Source organism: Neoarius graeffei, chromosome 11 (assembly GCF_027579695.1).
Source record: "Neoarius graeffei isolate fNeoGra1 chromosome 11, fNeoGra1.pri, whole genome shotgun sequence".
Taxonomy (NCBI): Eukaryota; Metazoa; Chordata; class Actinopteri; order Siluriformes; family Ariidae; genus Neoarius; species Neoarius graeffei.
The window spans coordinates 59,146,896-59,173,187 of NC_083579.1; the positions used below are offsets into that span (position 1 = coordinate 59,146,896).

Genomic DNA, 26,292 nt, shown 5'->3' on the forward strand with positions numbered 1-26,292 from the left:
CATTTGTCTTAAATATTTAGTTTTATCCCTTTTACTTGAAGTCATATGACTTTTTGGGTTTGTTTTTTTTTTCCTGTCAACATGCACTTTAGCGGGCGGCACGGTGGTGTAGTGGTTAGCGCTGTCGCCTCACAGCAAGAAGGTCCTGGGTTCGAGCCCCGGGGCCGGCGAGGGCCTTTCTGTGTGGAGTTTGCATGTTCTCCCCGTGTCCGCGTGGGTTTCCTCCGGGTGCTCCGGTTTCCCCCACAGTCCAAAGACATGCAGGTTAGGTTAACTGGTGACTCTAAATTGACCGTAGGTGTGAATGTGAGTGTGAATGGTTGTCTGTGTCTATGTGTCAGCCCTGTGATGACCTGGCGACTTGTCCAGGGTGTACCCCGCCTTTCGCCCGTAGTCAGCTGGGATAGGCTCCAGCTTGCCTGCGACCCTGTAGAAGGATAAAGCGGCTAGAGATAATGAGATGAGATGAGATGCACTTTAGCATTATTTGAGTTGTTTCCCAAATATATTTTAAGTTGCCTAGATCGTTTTTAGGACTGAAAAGTGCAGCAGACCTAAAACTCTTGCAAAACATGCTGTCAGCTTTACTACAAGTTTATTCAAATTAGTGTAATGAAGTGATATTTGGACAAAAGTATAGTAAGTGTTAAGTGAGCGTACAAGTTACTGCTAACACTAGCATGTTTAATACACTTGGGGAGAAGAAAAACCTGAGTTTGCGTTTAGATTTACTCACGATACTGTTATGAAACTCATTTCTGAATATACTCAAGCTTTCGCCTATACTACGTCAGCATTAAATGATTTATTTATGTGAGCAAATTTTAAACCTGTATGCAATTTCTTTCTTCATATGTTTTTTTTTTTTAAGTCAAGCTGTTTAAACCTTATTTGAAGAAGAGACCTCGAACTTATTTTCTTGACTTTACTGCCTGGTGAAATATGTTAATAGTACTTAAAACATACTGTCTAATTAACCATTAAATATTTAATAAAATGGATTAATTTACAATCGAGCCTTAGCAATATTCTTATTAATAATTAGTATGTTGTAAATATAGATACATGTTTCAATTTCAAATGTGGGAAATACTATAATTTTACTTGAACTTTAATTTAATTTCATAAAGTACATTTCATTAAATACAGTTCTTGCAATTACTTTAGTTATGCATTTAAGCACACTTAAACAATTTTAATTAAGCATACTTAACAAACATTTTCTCCCTAATTTACTCTCGGCTGCTTTCTCCGAGACACCTGAAGCCAGCCGACTGCATCATCCAATGTCAAGGGGCGGCATAACGCGCGCGCGCACACACACACACACACACACACACACACACACACACACACACACACACACACATACATACACTTGTCTAACTATCCTTGTGAGGACCTTCCATTGACATAATTATTATTGCAGTTAATTAATTCTGTACCTGCACCTAAGCCTAACCTTAATCTCAGTAATGAAAAGGAAACTTTATGGCTCTTATATATTTTTGTTTGTTTGTTTGCTTGTGTGTTTGTTTGTTTGTTTGTCTGTTTGTTTGATTAAAAAACACAACAACAGCAATTTACTTACAGTGGTGCTTGAAAGTTTGTGAACCCTTTAGAATTTTCTATATTTCTGCATGAATATGACCTAAAACATCATCAGATTTTCACACAAGTTCTAAAAGTAGATAAAGAGAACCCAGTTAAACAAATGAGACAAAAATATTATACTCGGTCATTTATTTATTGAGGAAAATGATCCAATATTACATATCTGTGAGTGGCAAAAGTATGTGAACCTTTGCTTTCAGTATCTGGTGTGACCCCCTTGTGCAGCAATAACTGCAACTAAATGTTTGCGGTAACTGCACACCGGCTTGGAGGAATTTTAGCCCATTCCTCCATACAGAACAGCTTCAATTCTGGGATGTTGGTGGGTTTCCTCACATGAACTGCTTGCTTCAGGTCCTTCCACAACATTTCGATTGGATTAAGGTCAGGACTTTGACTTGGCCATTCCAAAACATTTACTTTATTCTTCTTTAACCATTCTTTGGTAGAACGACTTGTGTGTTTAGGGATGTTGTCTTGCTGCATGACCCACCTTTTCTTGAGATTCAGTTCATGGACAGATGTCCTGACATTTTCCTTTAGAATTCGCTGGTATAATTCAGAATTCATTGTTCCATCAATGATGGCAAGCCGTCCTGGCCCAGATGCAGCAAAACAGGCCCAAACCATGATACTACCACCACCATGTTTCACAGATGGGAGAAGGTTCTTATGCTGGAATGCAGTGTTTTCCTTTCTCCAAACATAACGCTTCTCATTTAAACCAAAAGTTCTATTTTGGTCTCATCCGTCCACAAAACATTTTTCCAATAGCCTTCTGGCTTGTCCACGTGACCTTTAGCAAACTGCAGATGAGCAGCAATGTTCTTTTTGGAGAGCAGTGGCTTTCTCCTTGCAACTCTGTCATGCACACCATTGTTGTTCAGTGTTCTCCTGGTGGTGGACTCATGAACATGAACATTAGTCAATGTGAGAGAGGCCTTCAGTTGCTTAGAAGTTACCCTGGGGTCCTTTGTGACCTCGCCGACTATTACACGCCTTACTCTTGGAGTGATCTTTGTCGGTCGACCACTCCTGGGGAGGGTAATAATGGTCTTGAATTTCCTCCACTTGTACATAATCTGTCTGACTGTGGATTGGTGGAGTCCAAACTCTTTAGAGATGGTTTTGTAACCTTTTCCAGCCTGACGAGCATCAACAACGCTTTTTCTGAGGTCCTCAGAAATCTCCTTTGCTCATGCCATGATACACTTCCACAAACATGTGTTGTGAAGATCAGACTTTGATAGATCCCTGTTCTTTAAATAAAACAGGGTGCCCACTCACACCTGATTGTCATCCCATTGATTGAAAACACCTGACTCTAATTTCACCTTCAAATTAACTGCTAATCCTAGAGGTTCACATACTTTTGCCACTCACAGATATGTAATATTGGATCATTTTCCTCAATAAATAAATGACCAAGTATAATATTTTTGTCTCATTTGTTTAATTGGGTTCTCTTTATCTACTTTTAGGACTTGTGTGAAAATCTGATGATGTTTTAGGTCATATTTATGCAGAAATATAGAAAATTCTAAAGGGTTCACAAACTTTCAAGCACCACTGTATGGGGACTATCCAAATGTCCCCACAAGGTCAGAAATGTCAGATTTTACTATCCTTGTGGTGACATTTGGTCCTCAGTAGTACATAAATGCGTGCACACACACACACAGAGGAAAGCACTATCCACCCACTTTCCTGCATGCATGAGCTCACAGACACCCATGAATGGCGAGTGTCACTGGGAGAGAGTGTATGCCACCCTTCCCTCCCTGAGTGCAAGGCCAGTTTTGCTTTTTTGGACTCCCAGGCATGGGTGTGGCTGTGACGTTGTATGGATTCGAACTTGTGAACGAGAGTGAACATGTTTCTGTTGTGCCACTCAGGAGCCCGGATTTTGTTCCTTTTATTCCATAGCAATTTGCCAACAATTATTTTTTTTTACATTTATTGATAAAGGCGGCATGGTGGTGTAGTGGTTAGCGCTGTCGCCTCACAGCAAGAAGGTCTGGGTTCGAGCCCCTTGGCCGGCGAGGGCCTTTCTGTGCGGAGTTTGCGTGTTCTCCCCGTGTCCGCGTGGGTTTCCTCCGGGTGCTCCGGTTTCCCCCACAGTCCAAAGACATGCAGGTTAGGTTAACTGGTGACTCTAAATTGACCGTAGGTGTGAATGTGAGTGTGAATGGTTGTCTGTGTCTATGTGTCAGCCCTGTGATGACCTGGTGACTTGTCCAGGGTGTACCCCGCCTTTCGCCCGTAGTCAGCTGGGATAGGCTCCAGCTTGCCTGCGACCCTGTAGAAGGATAAAGCGGCTAGAGATAATGAGATGAGATGAGATTTATTGATAAACATTGATAAATGACAGAACACAAATGATAAAAAGGATAAACCACCAATCTTTTTCGTGATTTGAGGGTCACTATTGGCCTGAGTTTACTGCTATCAAGAGCTGACAGATTCTGTTCACTAAAGTTTCTTCCACACAATTTCAAACTGCACCTTTCTTTGATTTCTATGATAGTTAATTTATAATAGCTATTTATAATTTGCATGAAATATAGATTTTATACAATATCCTTGTCATGTCTGAAATCCACTTGTATTATAATAATAAGCCAAAAGCAGACAGACTGCAGTGCCACAAAGTGAGGATGAAAAAGTGTGTAAGGCATATCTGTAAGCTCCGTCATTAATGCTGAACGAAGCTGCTTAAAATTTAATGATATAAATGAGGAGAAAGATGAACATGGATTATTAAACTCATCATGAAAACTTAAACCAGTCAAAGGCATTAAAAGAAACTAATTAAAACAAATGGTTCAACCTCCATCATCATGGCCATGACTTATTCAGGAACATGTGAGTAGTGTGTGATCAGGAGCCATCATTATTATCAGTCACTGAATTATTTAATGCCTTTTTACTCTGAGAAAATATGAGAGACGGGTTACGGACTGAAGGAAAAATGTACATTTTGAATAGGAATGAGAGCACAGGGAGTGTGGATATGGTAAATACAGGTTTGATTGGCTTTTCGTACACTCATTTTAGTGGGTAAATAACTTGTTAAGAACAAATGCATGAATCCAATCAGAGCAGTTAATGTAGAGCAAACAGGAACTGAAATTTTGAAAATTGCATTCTACACCACTTTAATTGTTTAATAATTACACTCAGTGATGTATTGTGTTAGTTGGGGATCTGCCGCCACGCACAGTATATGTTGCCATTAAAGGAGAACTGAAGTCATTTTTAAACTTGCTTTATTTCTTAATTAACGTGTTATTCAATTATGTTTTCGGTTTTAGTAACCTTATATCGTGACTCGTATTGGCAACTAATTGCAATTAAATATTATACTTATCGGCCTAGTCGGTGTTTAGCCATGTTGAATTTAGTTCGTTTGGTCCACGGCAGGCGTCGCTTATCCGCGCGATCTTCACGAGACTTGTGCGAGACTTCGAAACGTGACACGTCAGCCAGGTGTCAGTGCCGCCATTTTGAAAACTGTTTTCCAAACGAAATATTGCACAAAAACGAGTTTAAATGACGATTACTGCCTACTTTTTTTTTCAAACTTTCCTGATTGCTATCAAAACAAACAAAACCTCCAGCTTGATTACATCAGCATTCGAAAGAGGGCGCGCGCGTCTTTTGACAACGTTGGCAGATGTCGGTCACTTTGATTTCCGCTGTACGTTTTACTTCCGTCCTACGATGTCTCGCACAGGTCTCAACGAATCTCGTTTACGGCCATCGCTTTGTCATACGGGCTGATATATTACATAGCATATTTCAAACACTCATAACTTGCTATAGCAGTGACAAAATAGCGATCAAAAATGCATTCCTATATTTAATAAAATGAGAGAAATAGAATTTTGATCATAAAAAATTTGCCTTCAGTTCTCCTTTAACACAACTATAATGATTTCACCTGATACCGCTAAGCTTTCTGATTATACTGTGGCTTTTCTGTGGCCTTTCGTATTTTTTTTTTTTTTTCCAAACCAAAATTTTTCAAAATTGAAAATATCAATTAATATTTCACTCCTTCATCTGGAGACGATGGAAGCTCTGATTGCAAATAAAAGTCAGGCTGTAATTTTCCTCCAGGCTGCACATTTTCGGTCTGAGCTGTTCTTTTTGGATTTTGTAACCTTTGAAAGATTTTGGCTTCTCATATTTGCAAGTCAAGACGAACCTTGGAGAAGCAGCCACTGCAGGAGGGAAGAATATGTCATTTTATTGACCCCTAGCATAAACTTCAGCTGGATTTTTAGTAGAAATTGATTCGTTTCTGCTGTTGTAAAATCCTGGATGTTGAGGGAAACATTCTCTCCAGTGACAGTTCCTGGGTGGTGTGTGTTAATGTTGTAATAGAAAAGAAACAGGCTCATTTTAGTTTAGCTCCTTTACCGTTCTTGAGGGTAATGAAAAGTGCATGTGCTTTTCATTACCCTCATCCGAATGAATAAAAGAATTACGAAAGTCCTGCATCTCCTTATGCAATGTTTTGCTGCAATAATAGAAGAGAAGTAGGAATAAAACTCGTTTATACAATAGAATGCAGCTTTTCTGAGTGTAGGTGTGCATGCGTGTAGGTGTGTGTGTGTGTGTAGTCGTGTATGGGAACGGTGTAGCGTTCAGCACTAATTGGAGTGTGTCTAGAGGCCTATCAATTAAGCCCTGTTGTGTCTCACTCTGTGAGGAAGCTAGCCTGTCTAATGAGAGGAGACATGGAGGAAAGATGGAGGCAAATGAACGGAGAGAACAGGGGAGAAATCTGACATTGTTGTGCTGTTAAGCACTAAATCAAAGTAATTAGAATCAGAAGAGGGAAAAAAATCGTTTCAACTCGTAAACATCATTTCAAGTTTGCATCACCCAATAAATTGGCACAGATTCCTGTGCTGGCAGAAAAAAACAAAACAAAACTGTCCTTCTCGAAGCTGGATCGTTCTTAATGTTTTCAAATCAATGATTTCTTTTAAGAGCTGAAAAGACATTAAATGTTCCCTCTATAAAATGTTGAGTAAGTTAGCTGTGGTCTTGGGAATAATCGAGGGGCTGGAGTCCGAGTGCTTTATCTGGAGGTAGATTAGTATTCTGAGCTCGTAGCGCTGATTCAGTTACCACAGTGGATCTAAGATCCAAATCTCACTCTTTTGTTGTGGCCCTCACAACAGCTCTTGATGTGAGCGAATGATCTTCCCAGGCTGATGAAAACACATCCGCAGTGCTGCTAAAATCCGGGCAAGGGCCTGGTCAATTGGTGCAGCCCCTCAGTGAATACTTTTCGTGTGTGTGTGTGTGTGCGCGCGTGCGTGTGAGAGCACATGTAGCCGGATTATACAACTTCACCATTGTGGCGTTGTCGGCACTGACAGTGTCCACCGGCTCCCGACCGTGAGCACTTTGACAGCTTGATGAATTAAGGCTGACACTTGCCAAAATAGCTGTCGCCTGTGCCAGCTGCCAGTTGAGCATTTACACTCTGTTAATTGAATTGGCAATTTGTGTAACAGTACCTGCCCCTGAGCTTTGGTAAAGCAAGGGGCTGCCATTTAGCTCCGCTAATCCAAGACCAGGGAATAAAAACGCGAAGCTTCAGACGAAATTATTGCAGATTTAAAATGACAGTCAGGGGCCATGTTGCCAATTTCCCATTAAATGAGAAATAAATTAACAATAGCAATAATGTTGACTTATAAAACCGAAAGTTAAATTGACTTTCAAATAGTGCTGCGATTTGAAATTGCCACGGTGCCGAGAATCAAATTGCGTATATTGCTTTCTTGCACTGAACGCTGTTTGTAGCATGGCAGTATTAAGCACCGGCATTAAATATTGAAAAAGTTAAATGGAAACGGATATTTTCTCATAATAAAATGCCATTATTCTGGATCAGAGTAGTCCTTACGCCATTTGCATCTACATGAATTTGAGTCAAGGACTTCTGAATAATGCACCTTTGCCATCCCGCAGGGGAGAAATGGCGACACTTTAAACTGAATAATTTTAGCGTGAGAACTGGCGAATGCCCCAAGTGCACCTGTATTCAACAAATTACTGTTTAATACCTATGAAGTCTCATAATGTTCTAATCATATACCACAGTGCAACACAACAAAGCAGTCCTCTAGCTGTTTAACTCTTTAACTCCTATTCCTCACTCTATATACCTTTTTACAATCAGTTTCATTGTGGATACTCAAAGTTACTGAATACTACACTTTAAAAAAAAAAACACCCCACTTGGAATCATATTTCTCACCATGTTTGTGTTTTGCTGGATTTGATTTATTTGGTCGTGCTTCCTTTCTGTTGTTTGTTTTATTTCTGTTCAATCTGCCATGTGACAGCACTAACACAGGGAAGACATACGACGTGGGACAGTGACCGAGCATCCTCCGTGTAGCCCCTGAACTTCTGCCAGCTTGCTCTTTGTGTATCATTTGTGGCCTGAGCAGAAATGAAGCAGATTAATAGAGCATAATGCCTGGGATCGATATGTAATTATATTCATCTCCATGGCTGCTCAGGCACCTGTAGAGGAGCACTGAATCTCCAGCCGTGTCCTCTTCACACAGACCTGTCACACGCCTGCTCTGGACTGCCTCCAGGTCACACGGTGCTAGATATAGTGTGAATGTAGGCAGGGACTGGATATTGTGATGGCGACAGAGATTAGACTTGAGAACCCCTCCCATGTTTGTGCTCTGTAAGCAAAAAGAATAGAGGAGGAATTTCCCAGGCTTTTGAGGAATCTGAGGATGATGATGATGATGATGATGATGATGAGGGGTCTTTCAGCACTTATGGCTTGTTCCGTTACGTCTTTATCACATGTCCTTTAGGCTACATCCACACAACAATGGCAACGAGATGTTATTTAAAAATATATCGCGTCCAAATGGGCAATGATCAGTAAAATATCAGGTCCATATGGCAACGCAACGCTTGCTGAAAATGATGCAATACACATGCCACACCTCTAGGGGCGCTGTAAAACGGTCCCTTCGGAGACACCAGAACAATAGAAGAAGTAAGGATGCATGCGCATAAACTATTATGCGCGAGACTTCATATTAGCCACAAAGTCAGGAAAATCTGTTCGTAAAATTACATTATAATGACCAAATACAATGAAAAGTATTTTTCCAGTCTCACCTGTGAAAGGTAATCCCATGTGATCTCGTTTGGATGGCAAACCTGTTGGTACAGTTAAACGCAGCTAATCTTTATTCTCCGCTTTGACCTATCCAAAATGGCGGCGAGGATGACGTATGATTCTAAGCGGAAGGCGGCGTCTTTAATGGTCTGAAATAAATTGAATGCTACACGTTGATGGATTAATTTGTTGTTTCTCACCTGTGAAAGGTAATCCCATGTGATCTCGTTTGGACGGTAAACCTGTTGGTACAGTTAAACGCAGCACATGAATCTTTATTCTCCGCTTTGACCTATCCAATATGGCAGCGAGGATGACTTATGATTCTACGCGGAAGGCGGCGTCTTTAATGGTCCGGAATAAATTGAATGCTACACGTTGATGGATTAATTTGTTGTTTCTCACCTGTGAAAGGTAATCCCATGTGATCTCGTTTGGACGGTAAACCTGTTGGTACAGTTAAACGCAGCACATGAATCTTTATTCTCCGCTTTGACCTATCCAATATGGCGGCAAGGATGACGTATGATTCTACGTGGAAGGCGGCGTCTTTAATGGTCCGGAATAAATTGAATGATACACGTTGATGGATTAATTTGCTCTTCTACGCCCTTTTTGAGGAATGTATTGTAGGACTAAAACCAACATCTGAAGAAGTGAGATCACTCCTTTTTTTCCCTATTTTTGCTGGCGGGATTGACGCTGCCCTAAGGGCAGAGTCTCTCTCTCTCTCTCTCTCTCTCTCTCTCTCTCACTTTGCACCATTACACAATAAATATTCACAGTGAAAATATTTTGTAAGCGCGTTTCATGAACCAAGTTATAGGATTTGTTGACAACTCGCATCGAGTTCGTTACACTTCTACCCGGCGTGAAGCACTCACAGTCATGTGGTTGTGACGTCATCGTAAACAAATCCGTTCTACTCATCCAGACGACTTCACAACGGCAACGTTGCCAGATCTTTCCACTCTGGAACCCGTTCTCAAAAAGATTGCGTTTTGGGCACCCAAAACGCCGGTGCCGTGTGGACGCCAGGCCTAAACGATAAGCAATTGTATCGGAGTCACCTGAATCCGTTGCCGTGTGGACAGGGCCTTAGTGTCTTGCTTTTGAAAGAAAAAAAAAACACCCTCACTGAAGGTCAAATCAAGGTCCTTGCTTTGAGATTGTGTAATTTATAAATTCATGTGAAAACGTGTGCTTAGCAGGTGACCTGCGCACACAGAATGACCTGCGCACCCCCTCTGAGTGTCACATTCATCATCTTTAGCTTTATCAGACTAATTTAGCCTTTGTAATTTTTTTTTCCAGTACTGTATTTGGCACATGGATGTGGGTGTCACAGGGGGTCTGCGATGATGTGAGACAGCATGAGGCCAATGGACCATCTGTAGCTTAAGCACTGCTCCGAATGACTAATGCCAGCATCATTAGGAGCGGCGCTACTCTGTTAGCGGAAGGGTTTGTTTCTGGCCTCTATCCTCAACGAAAGGGCCCAGTTTAACATTTTAACTTCTTTATTATAAAATATTAACCACTATCTAGTTTGGACTTTGAAAAGATCCCCAAGGTCAAAGAATGTGCAGCACTCAGAGCAATCTGTGCCTGATTTCTATGCAGTGCTCATTCAAAGGCAAGGATCCTTGTGATGAGGGCTATTGTACAGGCAAAGAAGAATCATTTCCTCCTCTGAGTCTGCATGACGATAGAGAGGATAATAATTGAAGTTGGTCAAGTGTGCTTTCATCTTTGGTATTTTCTTCAGTCATCTTGTATGAGCTGCCTGTTTTAAATTGTGTGTTTGTGTGTGTGTATGTGTGTGTGTGCGTGCAACAGTGAATATAGGAATGTAAATATATGTCAGTAGTTTGTTATACATTCTTTGTGGTGTGTGTGTGTTTGTTTGTTTGTTTATTAATTATATAGACACGAGTGGTTCTACTGGGAAATATGCTACTTGTATTTTTCATATGAATTACATCCAGGTCATTGAGTAACATATTTTCCAATATCCTCAAAAGTGAGGAAATCAATTAATTGTTTTGATAAATTTGAGTACTTTTTGTTTGTGAATGTGTCTACGTATATAATAAAAAGAAAATTACACGGCTTGAAGACATGAAGTGTATCTTCTCCTTTTGAAAAACTCATATTTTTCATACAAAATACATCGTGGATCTGAGTGACATAATTCCCGACATTTCACTCCGATGATGTCACTCCCAGTGTTTTCCCACTGATAAGACGTGCATTGTCAAAATGGCGAACCAGTTAAAACTTTAAATCTTTTGGTTAACTTGCATATATTTTGTAGATGTGTCTATATAATATAAAGAACATTACACCATGGCGCGAAGATATGAAGTTTATCTTCTCATGTTGAAAAATATTTCACTCGTTTGCTTCACTCACTCGTGAAATATACATTCACCACTCGAAGATAAACTTCATACCTTCATGCCACTGAGTAATATCCATCCATTATCCGTAACCGTTTATCCTGTGCAGGGTCGCAGGCAAACTGGAGCCTGTCCCAGCTGACTGTGGGTGAGAGGCGGGGTACACCCTGGACAAGTCGCCAGGTCATCACAGGGCTGACACATAGACACAGACAACCATTCACACTCACATTCACACCTACGGTCAATTTAGAGTCACCAGTTAACCTAACCTGCATGTCTTTGGACTGTGGGGGAAACCGGAGCACCCGGAGGAAACCCACGCGGACACGGGGAGAACATGCAAACTCCGCACAGAAAGGCCCTCGCCGGCCCCGGGGCTTGAACCCGGACCTTCTTGCTGTGAGGCGACAGCTCTAACCACTACACCACCATGCCGCCTGTCTGCTAAAACATTTTGTATATACGTAAACAAAAGAACAACTCCCATAGTCAGCTGGGATAGGCTCCAGCTTGCCTGCGACCCTGTAGAACAGGATAAAAGCGGCTACAGATAATGAGATGAGGCAAAAGAACATCATTTTTGCCAAATATATATTTTTTAATTCATTGAAACCATCTGAATCCTGTGGGATTAAAGATATCTGTTAGGTTTTTAAGAATAAATTAGTAAAAAACCAACAGATATCTTCGTAATGAATAGTAATGCATAGAATCTGAAATCAGTTCAAGCATATTACGTAATAAAATGGAAAAATAACATTACTCCATTATAATAATCAGTGTATATAAAGAATACGCAATATCTGTGCTGTTCAAATACCAAAACTGTTCTGAGTGAGTTTAGTAATGAGCTTTATGTTTATATAGGTGCACTTTACACTTGGTGGGTTCACCTTCCTTGAATTGTGAGCTATTTTCACTTTTTTTCCCCTCATACAACCTTCCCGCATTTTTGTGTACATTTGGGCTCACTCTCAAATGAAAAATTTAAATCGTCTAAGGATACAATAAATCATAAACCTGTAAAATTTTCAGTTTAAGGCTGAATAATTATTTTGTTGACAGAGTTGATGTGAAACCTATTCACTAAATAAAGCTTTAAGGCATGGGGATTTATGCTGCTGGGAAATATTGTGCTTTGCTAAACAACAATAATAATAATAATAATAATAATAGCACAGCTATGGGGGATCATGATTGGGAAGAAACTAATCTTTTGACCCATAAACAACATAAGTGTTCAGTTGTGTGAGACTGTGGTGTGTAGCCAGTTCTGGAAACCAGCCGGTCCTGTAGATATATCTGATCTGTGTGTGCCCTCTCTGCCCAAGCTGGGTTGCTCTCTCAGGGTGTAACAGCTCCCTCTGCTGTGAGTTTGCACTCTGTCCTGCTGGCTGTGCTTTGTTTGTTCTCTGTCCTGCAGTGCCGCCACTGACCCGCCTGCTCCGTGTGCCTCCGTCTCAGCCCCTGCTCAGGCGTCTTGCTGTTCTGGCCTTGCGTGTCCTCTGGGCCTGGCTCAGGGTGAAGTGCTGAGAGCGTAACTGGAGGGGATAGCTGTGTTTTCCCTGAGCCGCTCTGAAGGACAGGAGCCTCTCATTCCACAGTCTGTCCTCAGCTCTTCTGCCCTCTCCAGGGCCCTGCCATATGCCCCCTTGCCCCACACCCCCCTGCTTGCATTCTGTCCTGCACAGCTCTGTTTGCTTCTGCTCTTTCAGAGTCCTTAATAGCCATTCAGCACTTTTATTACATCATTAATTGCACTTAATTCAGCAACATTACCCAAACGCCTGGCTAAGCTTGGAAAATTAAGTACACAGAGCTTTGTTATAAAATGCTCAATAATGAGCTCTGGTGGGACAAGGTCTGTTAAGTTTGAAATCACCCCAGGCCATTTTTTTAGCTACACCGCTCTGAATGCCTGAGTCTGCTTTAAAGTGGAGATATGGAGAAAAAATGCCCTAAGGGTGCCGTTCTCCAGGTGCTCCGCTGTCGAATAACTGTGCCGATATTATCCTTCATATAAACAGCGGGCTTTGCGTTTAGATGAATATGTAACACGAGCATGGACACGAGCCATAAGTAAGCTGTGATTTGCATCTGTCTATTTACAGTAGCAGCGGCTTAGTGTTATTGGGGCAGAAGTGTTTGTTCAGCAGTTTACCATATCTGTTTAAATCACACTGGCAAATTCCATTTCCAAGTTCATTTGGAAGAACTAAAGTAGGGCCATGCATGCAACCGCACGCCTACACACACACACACCACACATCTCAATTGATTTGTGTTCTTCCTTTCCTCAGCTATTGGCTCACAGAGAAGGAGGAGCCCCAGTGCAGTGGCCACAGAGATCTTTGAGCCTCACCTGGGCAGCCACATCCTACAGGTACGTGCACTCATACCATTCACTTCCACCGTACATTAACATGCTGACATGCACATGGAACTGACCATTTACTTAAACTTCCCTACCATAAACAAAATACAGTTATGTAGCCTGTCATTTATACTGAAGCCATTACAGGACCAGGTTATCATCAATTTACAGTATTTAGAGTCAGCGCTAGAATTACTGGCACCCTGAGAAGCATAAATGAATATATAAAGCAATAAACACCCATAATAAGTGCTATTTTGAGTTTAAACACTTAAGGGGTGTTCACACGGCAACTTTTACTCCGGTGTAGCACCGGGGCTGCCCCGGTAGAGCGTTCACACGGTACAAAGTTATACCGGTGTAGCCCCTGAAAGCTGCTTAAACCGGTGCAAATCTAACCCTGCTCGGGAGGTGGTTTAAGAAATTTACTCTGGAGTAAATGCTAGTTTGCGGGGCAGCACCGATATAAAATGGGACGTCTGAACGCTACCGGGGTAGACTCGCTACGCGTGAGGAGAGTTGATTACGTACGGGCATTGCATAACTTGCATCCTGGTATTTTGCGCTTCCAAAATGGCGAATATCAACAACAACAGAACTGCGTGTCTTCCAGTGTTGCCAGATTTGGCAGTTTTAAGTGCATTTTGACGGATTTGAACATATTTTGGGATGGAAAACGTCAGCAATATCTGGCAACACTGGTGTCTTCATCCACGTTGTTTTCCCGGCGCTTGGTGATGCCATGACAACCGGGAAAAAGAAGTACATTTTCACGCATGCGCATATTTCATTTCCGCATTATTACTATCGGAAATGATAGTAATAATGATAGGAAATGATAGTAATAAAAGGAAATATCAAAACTTTACTATCAAAGGAAATGATAGTAATAAAGTTTTTGCTACTATAACACGGTCGCAGAAACTGCCGTGTGACCGCAAGTGGGGCTGCACCGGTGCTAACACGCTTCTCTCTAGTAAGCAGGGTTGTGACGTGTGAACGCTGCGCAAAATTTACACCGGTGTAAGATATATCGCAACAAAATACATCGGTGCAGCATCGATGCAAATATGTGCCGTGTGAACACCCTATTAGTTTCATAACATAACAAGGCATTTCTTTGGAAAAACGCCGGTTTCAAAAATATTAGCACTCACCAAATTAATAGCGGAGCAGAGCGCCATACTTAAAAGAATATGGTAATGCATCAACCTGATTTTTGATGCCATTTGTGACTGTACATTGTCCATGCAAATGACGTATGTGTACCACTACAGGAAACCCGATCGTAAATGCAAGGCAACATATCTCATAAACACCACCGGACAATGAAATTTGTATCTTTATTTACATAAGAGAGATGGTTTTTTTAATCAATTACTTATTTTTATTTTGCTTTATAAAAAAATAACATCGGATTATTTACTAACACTGTAACAGCCCTTGGCATTAAAGGAACAGTCCACCGTACTTCCATAATGAAATATGTTCTTCTCTGAATTGAGACGAGCTGCTCCGTACCTCTCCGAGCTTTGCGCGACCTCCCAGTCAGTCAGACGCAGTCAGACGCGCTGTCACTCCTGTTAGCAATGTAGCTAGGCTCAGTATGGCCAACGGTATTTTTTGGGGCTGTAGTTAGATGCGACCAAACTCTTCCGCGTTTTTCCTGTTTACATAGGTTTATATGACCAGTGATATGAAACAAGTTCAGTTACACAAATTGAAACGTGGCGATTTTCTATGCTATGGAAAGTCCGCACTATAATGACAGGCGTACTAACACCTTCTGTGCGCTTCGACAGCGCATTGATACCTTCACTCCTGTTTTCCCCCTCTCCCCCCTCTCCTCCGCCCCCCTGACTAGACTGTGTTCCAAGGAGTGCAGGCTACTTGTCTTGGTGGTCACGTTGGTTGTATTGACGGAAGTTAGGGGGAGCGGGGGAGAGAAAAAAAAAACAGGAGTGAAGGTATCAATGCGCTGTCAAAGCGCGCAGAAGGTGTTAGTACGCCTGTCATTATAGTGCGGACTTTCCATAGCATAGAAAATCGCTACGTTACAATTTGTGTAACTGAACTTGTTTCATATCACTGGTCATATAAACCTATGTAAACAGGAAAAACGCGGAAGAGTTTGGTCGCATCTAACTACAGCCCCAAAAAATACCATTGGCCATACTGAGCCTAGCTACATTGCTAACAGGAGTAACAGCGCGTCTGACTGACTGGGAGGTCGCACAAAGCTCGGAGAGGTACGGATCAGCTCGTCTCAATTCAGAGAAGAACATATTTCATTATGGAAGTACGGTGGACTGTTCCTTTAAGAACAACAGCAGAGTCTCTGACAGGTGCGTATGCGTTTTATTATTCTTGAACATGAGTATAGCATCGAACACTGAACATCAAATACAATACACTGAGCACTGTGAAAACTAAAGAAAACAAAACTATTTAACGTAAGACGATTGTAAACACAACTTTCCAGAGTAATGTATATAGACTATGCTCTGAAAGTTACACACCTTGCTCTGCTCAACCAAGCGTGCAAACCTCTGTAAATTAGCCAAACATGCACCATTAGCCTCTCAAAGCCTTGTGCTAAACCACAGTTCAACCAACGCACCAAACACAAACAAAACACGCTCAATAAACAGCGCACACAAACTCTGCGTTGTGCATGAATGACATCCGGAAGACAGACCGCAAAGCATAATAACATACCGTGCTAAACCTCTGACAGAGGCACATGGTGAATATAAACACAGCAGCAAGCATCTGTAGCATAACCAATACAGCTTCCTGGGCTGACGGCTCTGACTGGTACATGAATAATGAGTGACAGCTCTGGCAGCCACTTACAAACACATTTTATACTCATTGGGAGCTCCACTTGTAGGTAATGCCTGTATATTTATTCTATCCACATTCACTGGATATGAGCAATCGCGTGCTCTGATTGGCTACTCTACTACTAGGCTGTCAGCTCATATACCGTGAGTAGAGAAAAACAAAATGACGGAGCGTGTTGCTGAACCAACCGAGGACGAAATAAAAACTCTACTCAAAAATAAAACCCAAGAAAATACAAAAAAGCAACAAAATATGGAAAGAAAGTATTTGATGGAAAGAACATATCTTTTTTTTTTCAAGAATTATTATTACAGCATTTTTCACAAATTGTGACTGTCATTTTGCCGCTTTGTTTACATTCTAAGCGGAAATTATTTTGTCAGATGTTTTGTATAGTTCTTATTTGTTGAATTTGCTAAAAATAAAAATGCTCTGTTTCACAAAATCCAGTGAATGTGGATAGAATAAAACAGTTATTCCACTCAATCTCGTCATACATGGCTTATAGCCAACTCGGTGCTACACACCTCATCGGTTATCAGTTCATGTATGACTTGATTTTGTAGAATAACTGTTAAATATTTCTGATAGATATCTGATAAAGTGAATATCGACAGAGAGCCTGTAACACCTGCGTGAGATCAAGATTATTGTGTTCTTCATCTCATCTCATTATCTCTAGCCGCTTTATCCTGTTCTACAGGGTCGCAGGCAAGCTGGAGCCTATCCCAGCTGACTACGGGTGAAAGGCGGGGTACACCCTGGACAAGTCGCCAGGTCATCACAGGGCTGACACATAGACACAGACAACCATTCACACTCACATTCACACCTACGGTCAATTTAGAGTCACCAGTTAACCTAACCTGCATGTCTTTGGACTGTGGGGGAAACCGGAGCACCCGGAGGAAACCCACGCGGACACGGGGAGAACATGCAAACTCCGCACAGAAAGGCCCTCGACGGCCGCTGAGCTCGAACCTGGACCTTCTTGCTGTGAGGCGACAGCGCTAACCACTACACCACCGTGCCACCCCGAGAGAGAATCTATAGTCTTAAATATTCTTTAGGGTTTCCAATATTTTACCATATATGTTTCTGAGAGAAAACATGCCACTGTTTAAAAAAATATGGGTCCATGTGGCTACTGCTTATAAATAAAATTGTTTTCTGATACCGTGTCCATACAGTAAATATAGCATATATATTTACTCTATGAGGCAGTAGCCACAAAAATGAAGCGTAATCCAAAAATGAACAATTTAAAAATCACAGAAGTAAAATATACCAAGTGTCTGTACTTTATATTATTCTACTCTTACCTCTTCCAGTTTTCGAAACTGAAACCTCCGAACCGAGGCTGACATACACACGCTGTCACCATGACCGAAACTCTTATTTCCCAGAAATGGCCTGGCGCTAGAGCTCAGTGGTCTCTTTTCGACAACTTCCCGTAACAACTCGGAAGTGCGTCACAGCTACATCACGCGTGGGACCACTGGCAGAAGAAGGCGAGGAAAGGGGGACAACCTGGAGTATATTTTTTAAAATAGGAACGCACTTTCCCTCGGTAATAAGCACAAACATGTCTGAAAGCGATTTCTTTAGCCTAGTCCATTTATTTCGAATAGTAAACCGAATTGTATTCACTCACCGGCCATTTTAATCGGAACATGTGTATGCGCATGCGCAGTGCACTATTGTTACACTCATTCTTACATTCTTACAACACGATGACATAGTGGCTACACCTCTATGTGAGGCAGTAGCCACAAAAAGATTCGTATGAGAGTGACTGTTTCAGAAAAGCTAAGTAGTTTCACAAAGTGTTTTGAGTGAAAGGTGCCAATAATTGTGATGTCGACTGCATACCAGTCATAAGAAATGAATGAAATCAGAGTGAATGCAGTGTCATCCTGGATATTTTGAGGTATGTATCTTTAGGGAACAATGTATATACGGCATGCAGTATATGTGCACAGGTAAACAATTTAAAAACCCGCATGCTGTTAAAACTGCAGTCTTGCTGTTTTTCACTGTTACATAAAATATTGCATCTTTAAATAACTTGCTCTTGCTCCAGTGCAATCTATATTGCTCATCTTGTTTTTAACTCAAAAAGTTTGGAGCTGATGCTGAAATTCTCCTCTGCTAGGTTATTGATGATGATCTGTATTTTGGTTTGTTTTATTGTTAAAATTGCACTGTCATGTCGTACGGACTTAATCCTGCTGCTGCGTGACTTCTTCCGGTTTCTGACAGCTGATTAAGCTTTAAACTAAACGCATTAGATCGATCTAGGTAATATATTCTCATGGAACAGGTAGTGTTTATTATTGTAGCATTTACCTGAGAGTCGATGTGTTTTAAATGAAATGTGATTACTGTTGGATTTGCAGATGAACAGTGGATATATCTGACCTCATGTTGACGCAGAGGCAGGCTTTATTTTAGGATGTCTCTGAGGTCAAACACATATTAATCTATTACTCTGATTTCCATTCGAGCATTGCGTTTTCATTCAGGGAAAGAAATTTTTTATGAAATCACAGTGTAGAACAGATCGTGGGTGACAGGGGACAGAGGAGACAGACATATGTGGCATTGTTGTGTGCTATTAAACATGAGCTAAATTAGAAGTGACACCTCAGCGCGTTTACCTGCGTTGTGCGAGTAGACAGAAGCACTCGGGGGAGCCGAGGGAGGGAATTTTCATCCTTCCGCTCCAGAAAAAAAGCTTTTTCCCCACCATGTTTAAGCAGAGCACGAGTTGCTGTCAGATTCCTTTAAATGACACAGAACAGAAAGCGCAATTTACACCAGTCACCTGTGTCCGGAAAGCGGATTAGGAATATTTAAATAGCGTGCCGTGCTCCCTGCACAGATGCCGCTCTTCCCTTTTCGACAGGTTAAGTATCTGACAGGAAAGCGGAAATTTATAATTAACATCAATACCAGCCCTGGAAGTCTGTCGAGGCGTGGCCTTTTCAAGGAAGGACTTGTTCCTGGCAAATTGTCCCCATTAATCTTCAGCTTAATTGATTGCAAAAAGTTTTAGGATGACATTTTTAAAAAAAAAAAGCATGCTCGGCTAGTGATTGATTTGGGGAAAATGAACTAATAATGGATGCGAGGCAGTCATTACCTGTTGAGCGTGCCTCTCATTTTAGATAGATTATTCCATGTTTGATAGAGCTTAATAAAGAGAAAGGTGATGAGTGGCGCCGTGGGTTCTTACCTGGAGTCAGAAGTGTGGGTCAGTGCGTACACCCCCCCCCCCCCCCCCCCCCCCCACACACACACACACACACACATACATTATGACTACCCAAAGGCTTCTAAATGGGTATTAAACCCATAGTCTCCTATGCATATTTTATATCCATAGATATTATTTATTATACAGATAATGCAGATATATTTCGTTATCTCGTCTGCCCTTTGTCCTCCATTGTGCTGTGACTGCGATGCGCTGGTTGACTTGGGGAACAGGATTGCTTCAGAAAGCTCTATCCTTTGTTTATCCACAGATGCACTGAATACTGAAAACCACCCAGTTTTGTTATCCCAGATAATCAATCATCTGATTTAATATGCAAGCTGTGTGGATACAGCTGCTCTCTCTCTCTCTCTCTCTCTCTCTCTCCCACCACTAAAGCTGATTTTAAATGTCTTGTGGTCCAGCATGGAGCTAATGAAGCTCGAGCCTCTGTGTTTGAGTGCACTTGCTGCTGATAGGATTGCGTATGTGTATGTGCTCTATGTTTTTGTTTCATGCACACATGGTCTGCATGTAGACTTCCTTTATCTGCTTCCACCCAACCTGTTCATCCTCCATCACTGTCTGGGTGTGTACAGCTGTGACAGAGGTTATGAAGGGAGCACTAACAGTGCTTCGGTGTCATTTTCGCACACATTGAGACACACAGGTTTCTGGGGTATTTTTTGTTTGTTTGTTTGTTTGTTTGGTTGGTTGGTTGGTTGGTTGGTTGTTTTTTTTAAACGCACCAGAGCTTGCTAAAAGTTAGATTAACTTAAATGTGTTTATTATCCAAATCATAATTAGCCTAAGAAAAATCGTAGCAGTTACCAAAAAAATGAAATTTGTATATTTGATTTGACAGATATTCCTTTGCTAGGTTAGAAATAAATCACAATGGGGCTTGTTGTTGGAGGAAAATAATCAATGACAGGGTGGTGTGTTGCTGTTACCATGGCCCAAAGTATTCCTCTTATGCCAAAGCAATTTGCCAACAATTACAACTTGACACTCAGCACTGTGATGCAGTAGATCAAGATCATGATGAATTATGCCACGGTATGCTTTTCTGAGATATCATGGATATCATGATACACTAAATAGTCATAAATTTGTGGACAGCTGACCATCAAACCCATGTGTTGTTCTCCTCCAAACTGTTGCCGCAAACTTGGAAGCACACAGTTGTCCAGGAAGACATGGTTTTCCAAGATTGGAGTGGAAGAACGAACACAAGTGTCCTACACAGAGCCCTGACCTCAACCCCACTGAACACCTTTGGGATGAACTGTGACTCCGACTGCACCCCCAGGCCTCCTCACCCAAAATCAGTGCCTGACCTTAGTAATGCTCTTGTGGATGAATGAGAAAATCTTCGCCCTACAAAATCTAGTGGAAAACCTTCCCAGAAAAGTGGAGGTTATTATAGCAGCAAAGAGGGACTCCATGTGGAATGGGATGTTCAAAAGCACACATGGATGTGATGGTCAGGTGTCCACATACTTTTGGCCACACAGTGTTTCTTTTTATGATATTTTTTTTTTTATTACAAAGTGACGAAGCAGCTGTTCTTGTTTGTTTGAATATTTAAATCTGATTTATTATCTTTACATTGGTATTTTTATTATAAATAAAAGGGTTTTTTCAATTATGTATTTTTAATTTATTGAGTTTCGTAAACATTAAATAAAGCATCATCGGACACGTTTTGCTCAGTTTCATCATTAAAACCCTATATATCATGATACATATTGTGTATCATTGAAATGCCTCAAAATGGTGATATGATGTTTTTGTCATATCACACCCTGTGGAACATCCTGGAACATCCTATTATCACTTACATTATAGCAGCTAGAAACAGTGATTCACTCACCAGCCTCTCATTCTCTCTCTCACAAAGTCGATACGAAAAAAACCCGCCATGTTACTGAGAAACCACAAAACCCTCTGTCCTTACACCTTTCCCATGTCTGAAAAGTTTTTCATTGTTACAGTGGTGCTTGAAAGTTTGTGAACCCTTTAGAATGTTCTATATTTCTGCATAAATATTATCTAAAACATCATCAGAGTTTCACACAAGTCCTAAAAGTAGATAAAGAGAACCCAGTTAAATAAATGATTATAAAATATTATACTTGATCATTTATTTATTGAGGAAAATAATCCAATATTACATATCTGTGAGTGGCAAAAGTATGTGAACCTCTAGGATTAGCAGTTAATTTGAAGGTGAAATTAGAGTCAGGTGTTTTCAATCAATGGGATGACAATCAGGTGTGAGTGGGCACCCTGTTTTATTTAAAGAACAGGGATCTATCAAAGTCTGATCTTCACAACACGTGTTTGTGGAAGTGTATCATGGCACGAACAAAGGAGATTTCTGAGGACCCCAGACAAAGCGTTGTTGATGCTCATCAGGCTGGAAAAGGTTACAAAACCATCTCTAAGGAGTTTGGACTCCACCAATCCACAGTCAGACAGATTGTGTACAAATGGAGGAAATTCAAGACCATTGTTACCCTCCCCAGGAGTGGTCGACCAACAAAGATCACTCCAAGAGCAAGGCGTGTAATAATCGGCGAGGTCACAAAGGACCCCAGGGTAACTTCTAAGCAACTGAAGGCCTCTCTCACATTGGCTAATGTTAATGTTCATGAGTCCACCATCAGTAGAACACTGAACAACAATGGTGTGCATGGCAGGGTTGCAAGGAGAAAGCCACTGCTGTCCAAAAAGAACATTGCTGCTCATCTGCAGTTTGCTAAAGATCACGTGGACAAGCCAGAAGGCTATTGGAAAAATGTTTTGTGCACGGATGAGACCAAAATATAACTTTTTGGTTTAAATGAGAAGCGTTATGTTTGGAGAAAGGAAAACACTGCATTCCAGCATAAGAACCTTATCTCATCTGTGAAACATGGCGGTTGTAGTATCATGGTTTGGGCCTGTTTTGCTGCATCTGGGCCAGGATGGCTTGCCATCATTGATGGAACAATGAATTCTGAATTATACCAGCGAATTCTAAAGGAAAATGTCAGGACATCTGTCCATGAACTGAATCTCAAGAGAAGGTGGGTCATGCAGCAAGACAACGACCCTAAGCACACAAGTCGTTCTACCAAAGAATGGTTAAAGAAGAATAAAGTAAATGTTTTGGAATGGCCAAGTCAAAGTCCTGACCTTAATCCAATTGAAATGTTGTGGAAGGACCTGAAGCGAGCAGTTCGTGTGAGGAAACCCACCAACATCCCAGAGTTGAAGCTGTTCTGTACAGAGGAATGGGCTAAAATTCCTCCAAGCCGGTGTGCAGGACTGATCAACGATTACTAGAAACGTTTAGTTGCAGTTATTGCTGCACAAGGGGATCACAACAGATACAGAAAGCAAAGGTTCACATATTTTTGCCACTCACAGATATGCAATATTGGATCATTTTCCTCAATAAATAAATTACCAAGTATAATATTTTTGTCTCATTTGTTTAACTGGGTTCTCTTTATCTACTTTTAGGACTTGTGTGAAAATCTGATGATGTTTTAGGTCATATTTATGCAGAAATCTAGAAAATTCTAAAGGGCTCACAAACTTTCAAGCACCACTTTATAAAGCTCGGACATTGGAGACTCATTCCAAAATGCCACCATCTCAACAACTACAAGGTGTGTAAGCCATTTATGTGAAGCATCTGTTATATAAGTCTGAAAAAAAATCTATAACTGCCAATCAGAATCAAGCATTCAACAATGCTGTGGCAGAAATAATAAATATTGTACGTTAAAACATCCATCCATCTCTTATTTCTACCGCTTATAAGTCAGGGTCACTGGGGAAGCTGGAGTCAATCCCAGCTGACTTCAGGTGAGGGGGATAAACCCTGGGCAGTTTGCCAAACTATCACAGGGCTACACAGAGACGAGCAGCCAGTCATGGGCAAATTAGAGTAGCAAGTTGACCTAATCCACATGTCACTGGACTGTGGGAAGAAACCAGAGCACCTGGAGGAAACCCACGCAAGCATGGGGAGAACATACATACTCCACACAGAAAGGCCACAGTCGACTGCACGGTTCAAACCCAGAACCTTCTTGCTGTGAGGTGATAGTGCTAACCCCTGCATCACCATGCCACCCATGGTAGGACACTGTATATAGTATATCATATTTAAATAATATTGCCTGGCCTTGAGTGGTCTATCAGATATATTCCATTCAGCTAGCATGATATTGAATGAGTTGAAGATGAGTTCAATATCATGCTAGCTGAATGGAATATATCTAATAGACTACGAAAAAAAAGCCAGACAATATTATTATTATTATTATTATACATACACACTTTCTTCATATCAGCATTCTCGAAGACCAACGCGAGCTTATCCATGACTCTGTGCTGTTAGCACAGCAGTCCAGTTACCTTCCAGCCAGTGTAGTGTTAGCGAAGACCAGTGCTATTGCAGGCCAATGCTAGCGCAGTCAAGCCGAATATTATTATTATTATTATTATTATTATTATTATTATTATTTTCCCTGTGCAATTGACTTAATTACTTTTAAAATTAACATTGACAACTACACACAACGGAGTGACCTGGCAGCCAAAATTCTCTCAAAATATTCTGCTTTTAACGAAGCAAACCTCGCGGCCATGTTTGTTTACAAATTGTCACAGTCACTCGCATGGAAGTTTTACATCTCTGACGTGTCTCTCTTCCAGTTTTTCGATGTCCATTGGTATGTGTAATACTCCCTACGTGTGGGTGGAGCACTGAGGACGGCAGGACAGAGATCAGGTTTGCAAAATGGCTTTATTGCCACACTTTTCAGTGAACAATCTTATATGGGCTAGACAGACAGACACACACAGCCAGCGCCTAGTCCGGAGATCAGCTCCTCTGCTCTCACTCTCCCTCCTTAAATAGGGCGCTGTCACTGGGAAGACACACACAAACACAGGTTAATTGTTCTCAGGTGTCGTGATTCTGCCACTTACCTTCCCTGACTCCGCCCTCCTGTCACAGACCGGTGCTTGACCACGCCCCCGCTGCCACATACCCCCACCGCCCGACTCAGGCCGGGCGGCTGTCCGGCCTGCAGCCGACTCCCCCCCCCCCTTGACGGGAGAGGAAGTCCGCCACGACCATCTGCGCCCCCGGCCTGTGGACCACCTTGAAATTAAAGGGTTGGAGCGCCAGATACCAACGGGTGATCCGCGCGTTGGCATCTTTCATGCGGTGGAGCCACTGGAGGGGCGCGTGGTCCGAACAGAGGGTGAAAGGGCGCCCCAGTAGGTAGTACCGGAGGGCGAGAACCGCCCACTTGATGGCCAGACACTCCTTCTCTATGGTGCTGTAGCGCCCCTCACGCACCGACAGCTTCCTGCTGATATACAGGACAGGGCGGTCCTCCCCCTCCACCTCCTGGGACAAAACCGCCCCCAGCCCCCTGTCCGACGCATCGGTCTGCAACACAAAGGGGAGAGAAAAGTCAGGGGAGTGTAGAAGTGGCCCCCCACACAGTGCAGCCTTTACCTCTGAGAAAGCCCGCTGGCACTGCTCCGTCCACTGGACCGGATCTGGTGCCCCCTTTTTAGTGAGATCAGTCAGCGGGCTGGTGACGTCCGAATAATTGGGTATAAACCTACGATAATAGCCAGCCAGCCCCAGGAACTGTCTCACCCCCTTTTTGGTCTTGGGCCTCGGGCAGGCCGCAATTGCTGCCGTCTTATTAATTTGGGGACGCACCTGCCCGTTGCCCAAGTGGAAGCCCAGGTACCGTACTTCCACCCGCCCAATCGCACACTTCTTTGGGTTGGCTGTGAGCCCCGCTCGCCTCAGCGACCTAAGGACGGCCCTCAGATGTTCAAGGTGCCGCTGCCAGTCATTGCTATAGATGATGATGTCATCTAAATATGCTGCCGCATACGTGGCGTGAGGGCGGAGGACTCTGTCCATCAGCCGCTGAAATGTCGCAGGCGCCCCAAACAGCCCAAACGGAAGGGTGACGAATTGGTGTAAACCAAACGGTGTGGAAAAGGCCGTTTTTTCTCGGGATAGTGGAGTCAAGGGGATCTGCCAATATCCCTTCGCCAAATCCAGTGTCGAATAAAATCGAGCAGTGCCGAGTCGATTGAGCAGCTCATCAATACGAGGCATTGGGTATGCGTCGAATTTAGACACCGCGTTGACTTTTCTATAGTCCACACAGAACCGGACCGACCCGTCGGCCTTGGGTACCAAGACCACCGGGCTGCTCCAGTCACTGTGGGACTCCTCGACGATGCCCATTTCGAGCATGGTCTGAAGTTCTTCCCGAACCACCTTTTTTTTGTGTTCGGGTAGCCTGTAAGGGCGGCTACGCACTACCACCCCCGGGGGTGTCTCTATGTGGTGCTCTATGAGGTTAGTGCGACCGGGCAGGGGTGAGAACACATCCGAAAACTCGGTCTGCAACTGGGCGACCTCCGTGAGTTGGGTCGGGGAGAGGTGGTCTCCACAGGGGACCGGAGAGGTATGTGATGCCAATGTTCCTTTTTGAACCTCCGGCCCCAGCTCCGCCTTCTCCGGAACTACCGACACCAACGCCACGGGGACCTCCTCGTTCCAGAGTTTAAG

The 26,292-nt window shown here is 42.3% G+C and overlaps 1 protein-coding gene across 2 annotated transcripts in view; it reads left to right on the forward strand.

Moving 5' to 3' along the window:
• The window catches only part of LOC132894488 (neuronal PAS domain-containing protein 3), a 430,383-nt gene that overhangs the window by 226,674 nt on the left and 177,417 nt on the right, over positions 1-26,292 (forward strand). For both annotated transcript variants that reach the window (XM_060934362.1, XM_060934363.1), the window contains one exon: positions 13,500-13,582. In XM_060934362.1, coding sequence (XP_060790345.1) covers positions 13,500-13,582 — 83 coding nt within the window. The remainder of the gene's footprint in view (positions 1-13,499; positions 13,583-26,292) is intronic.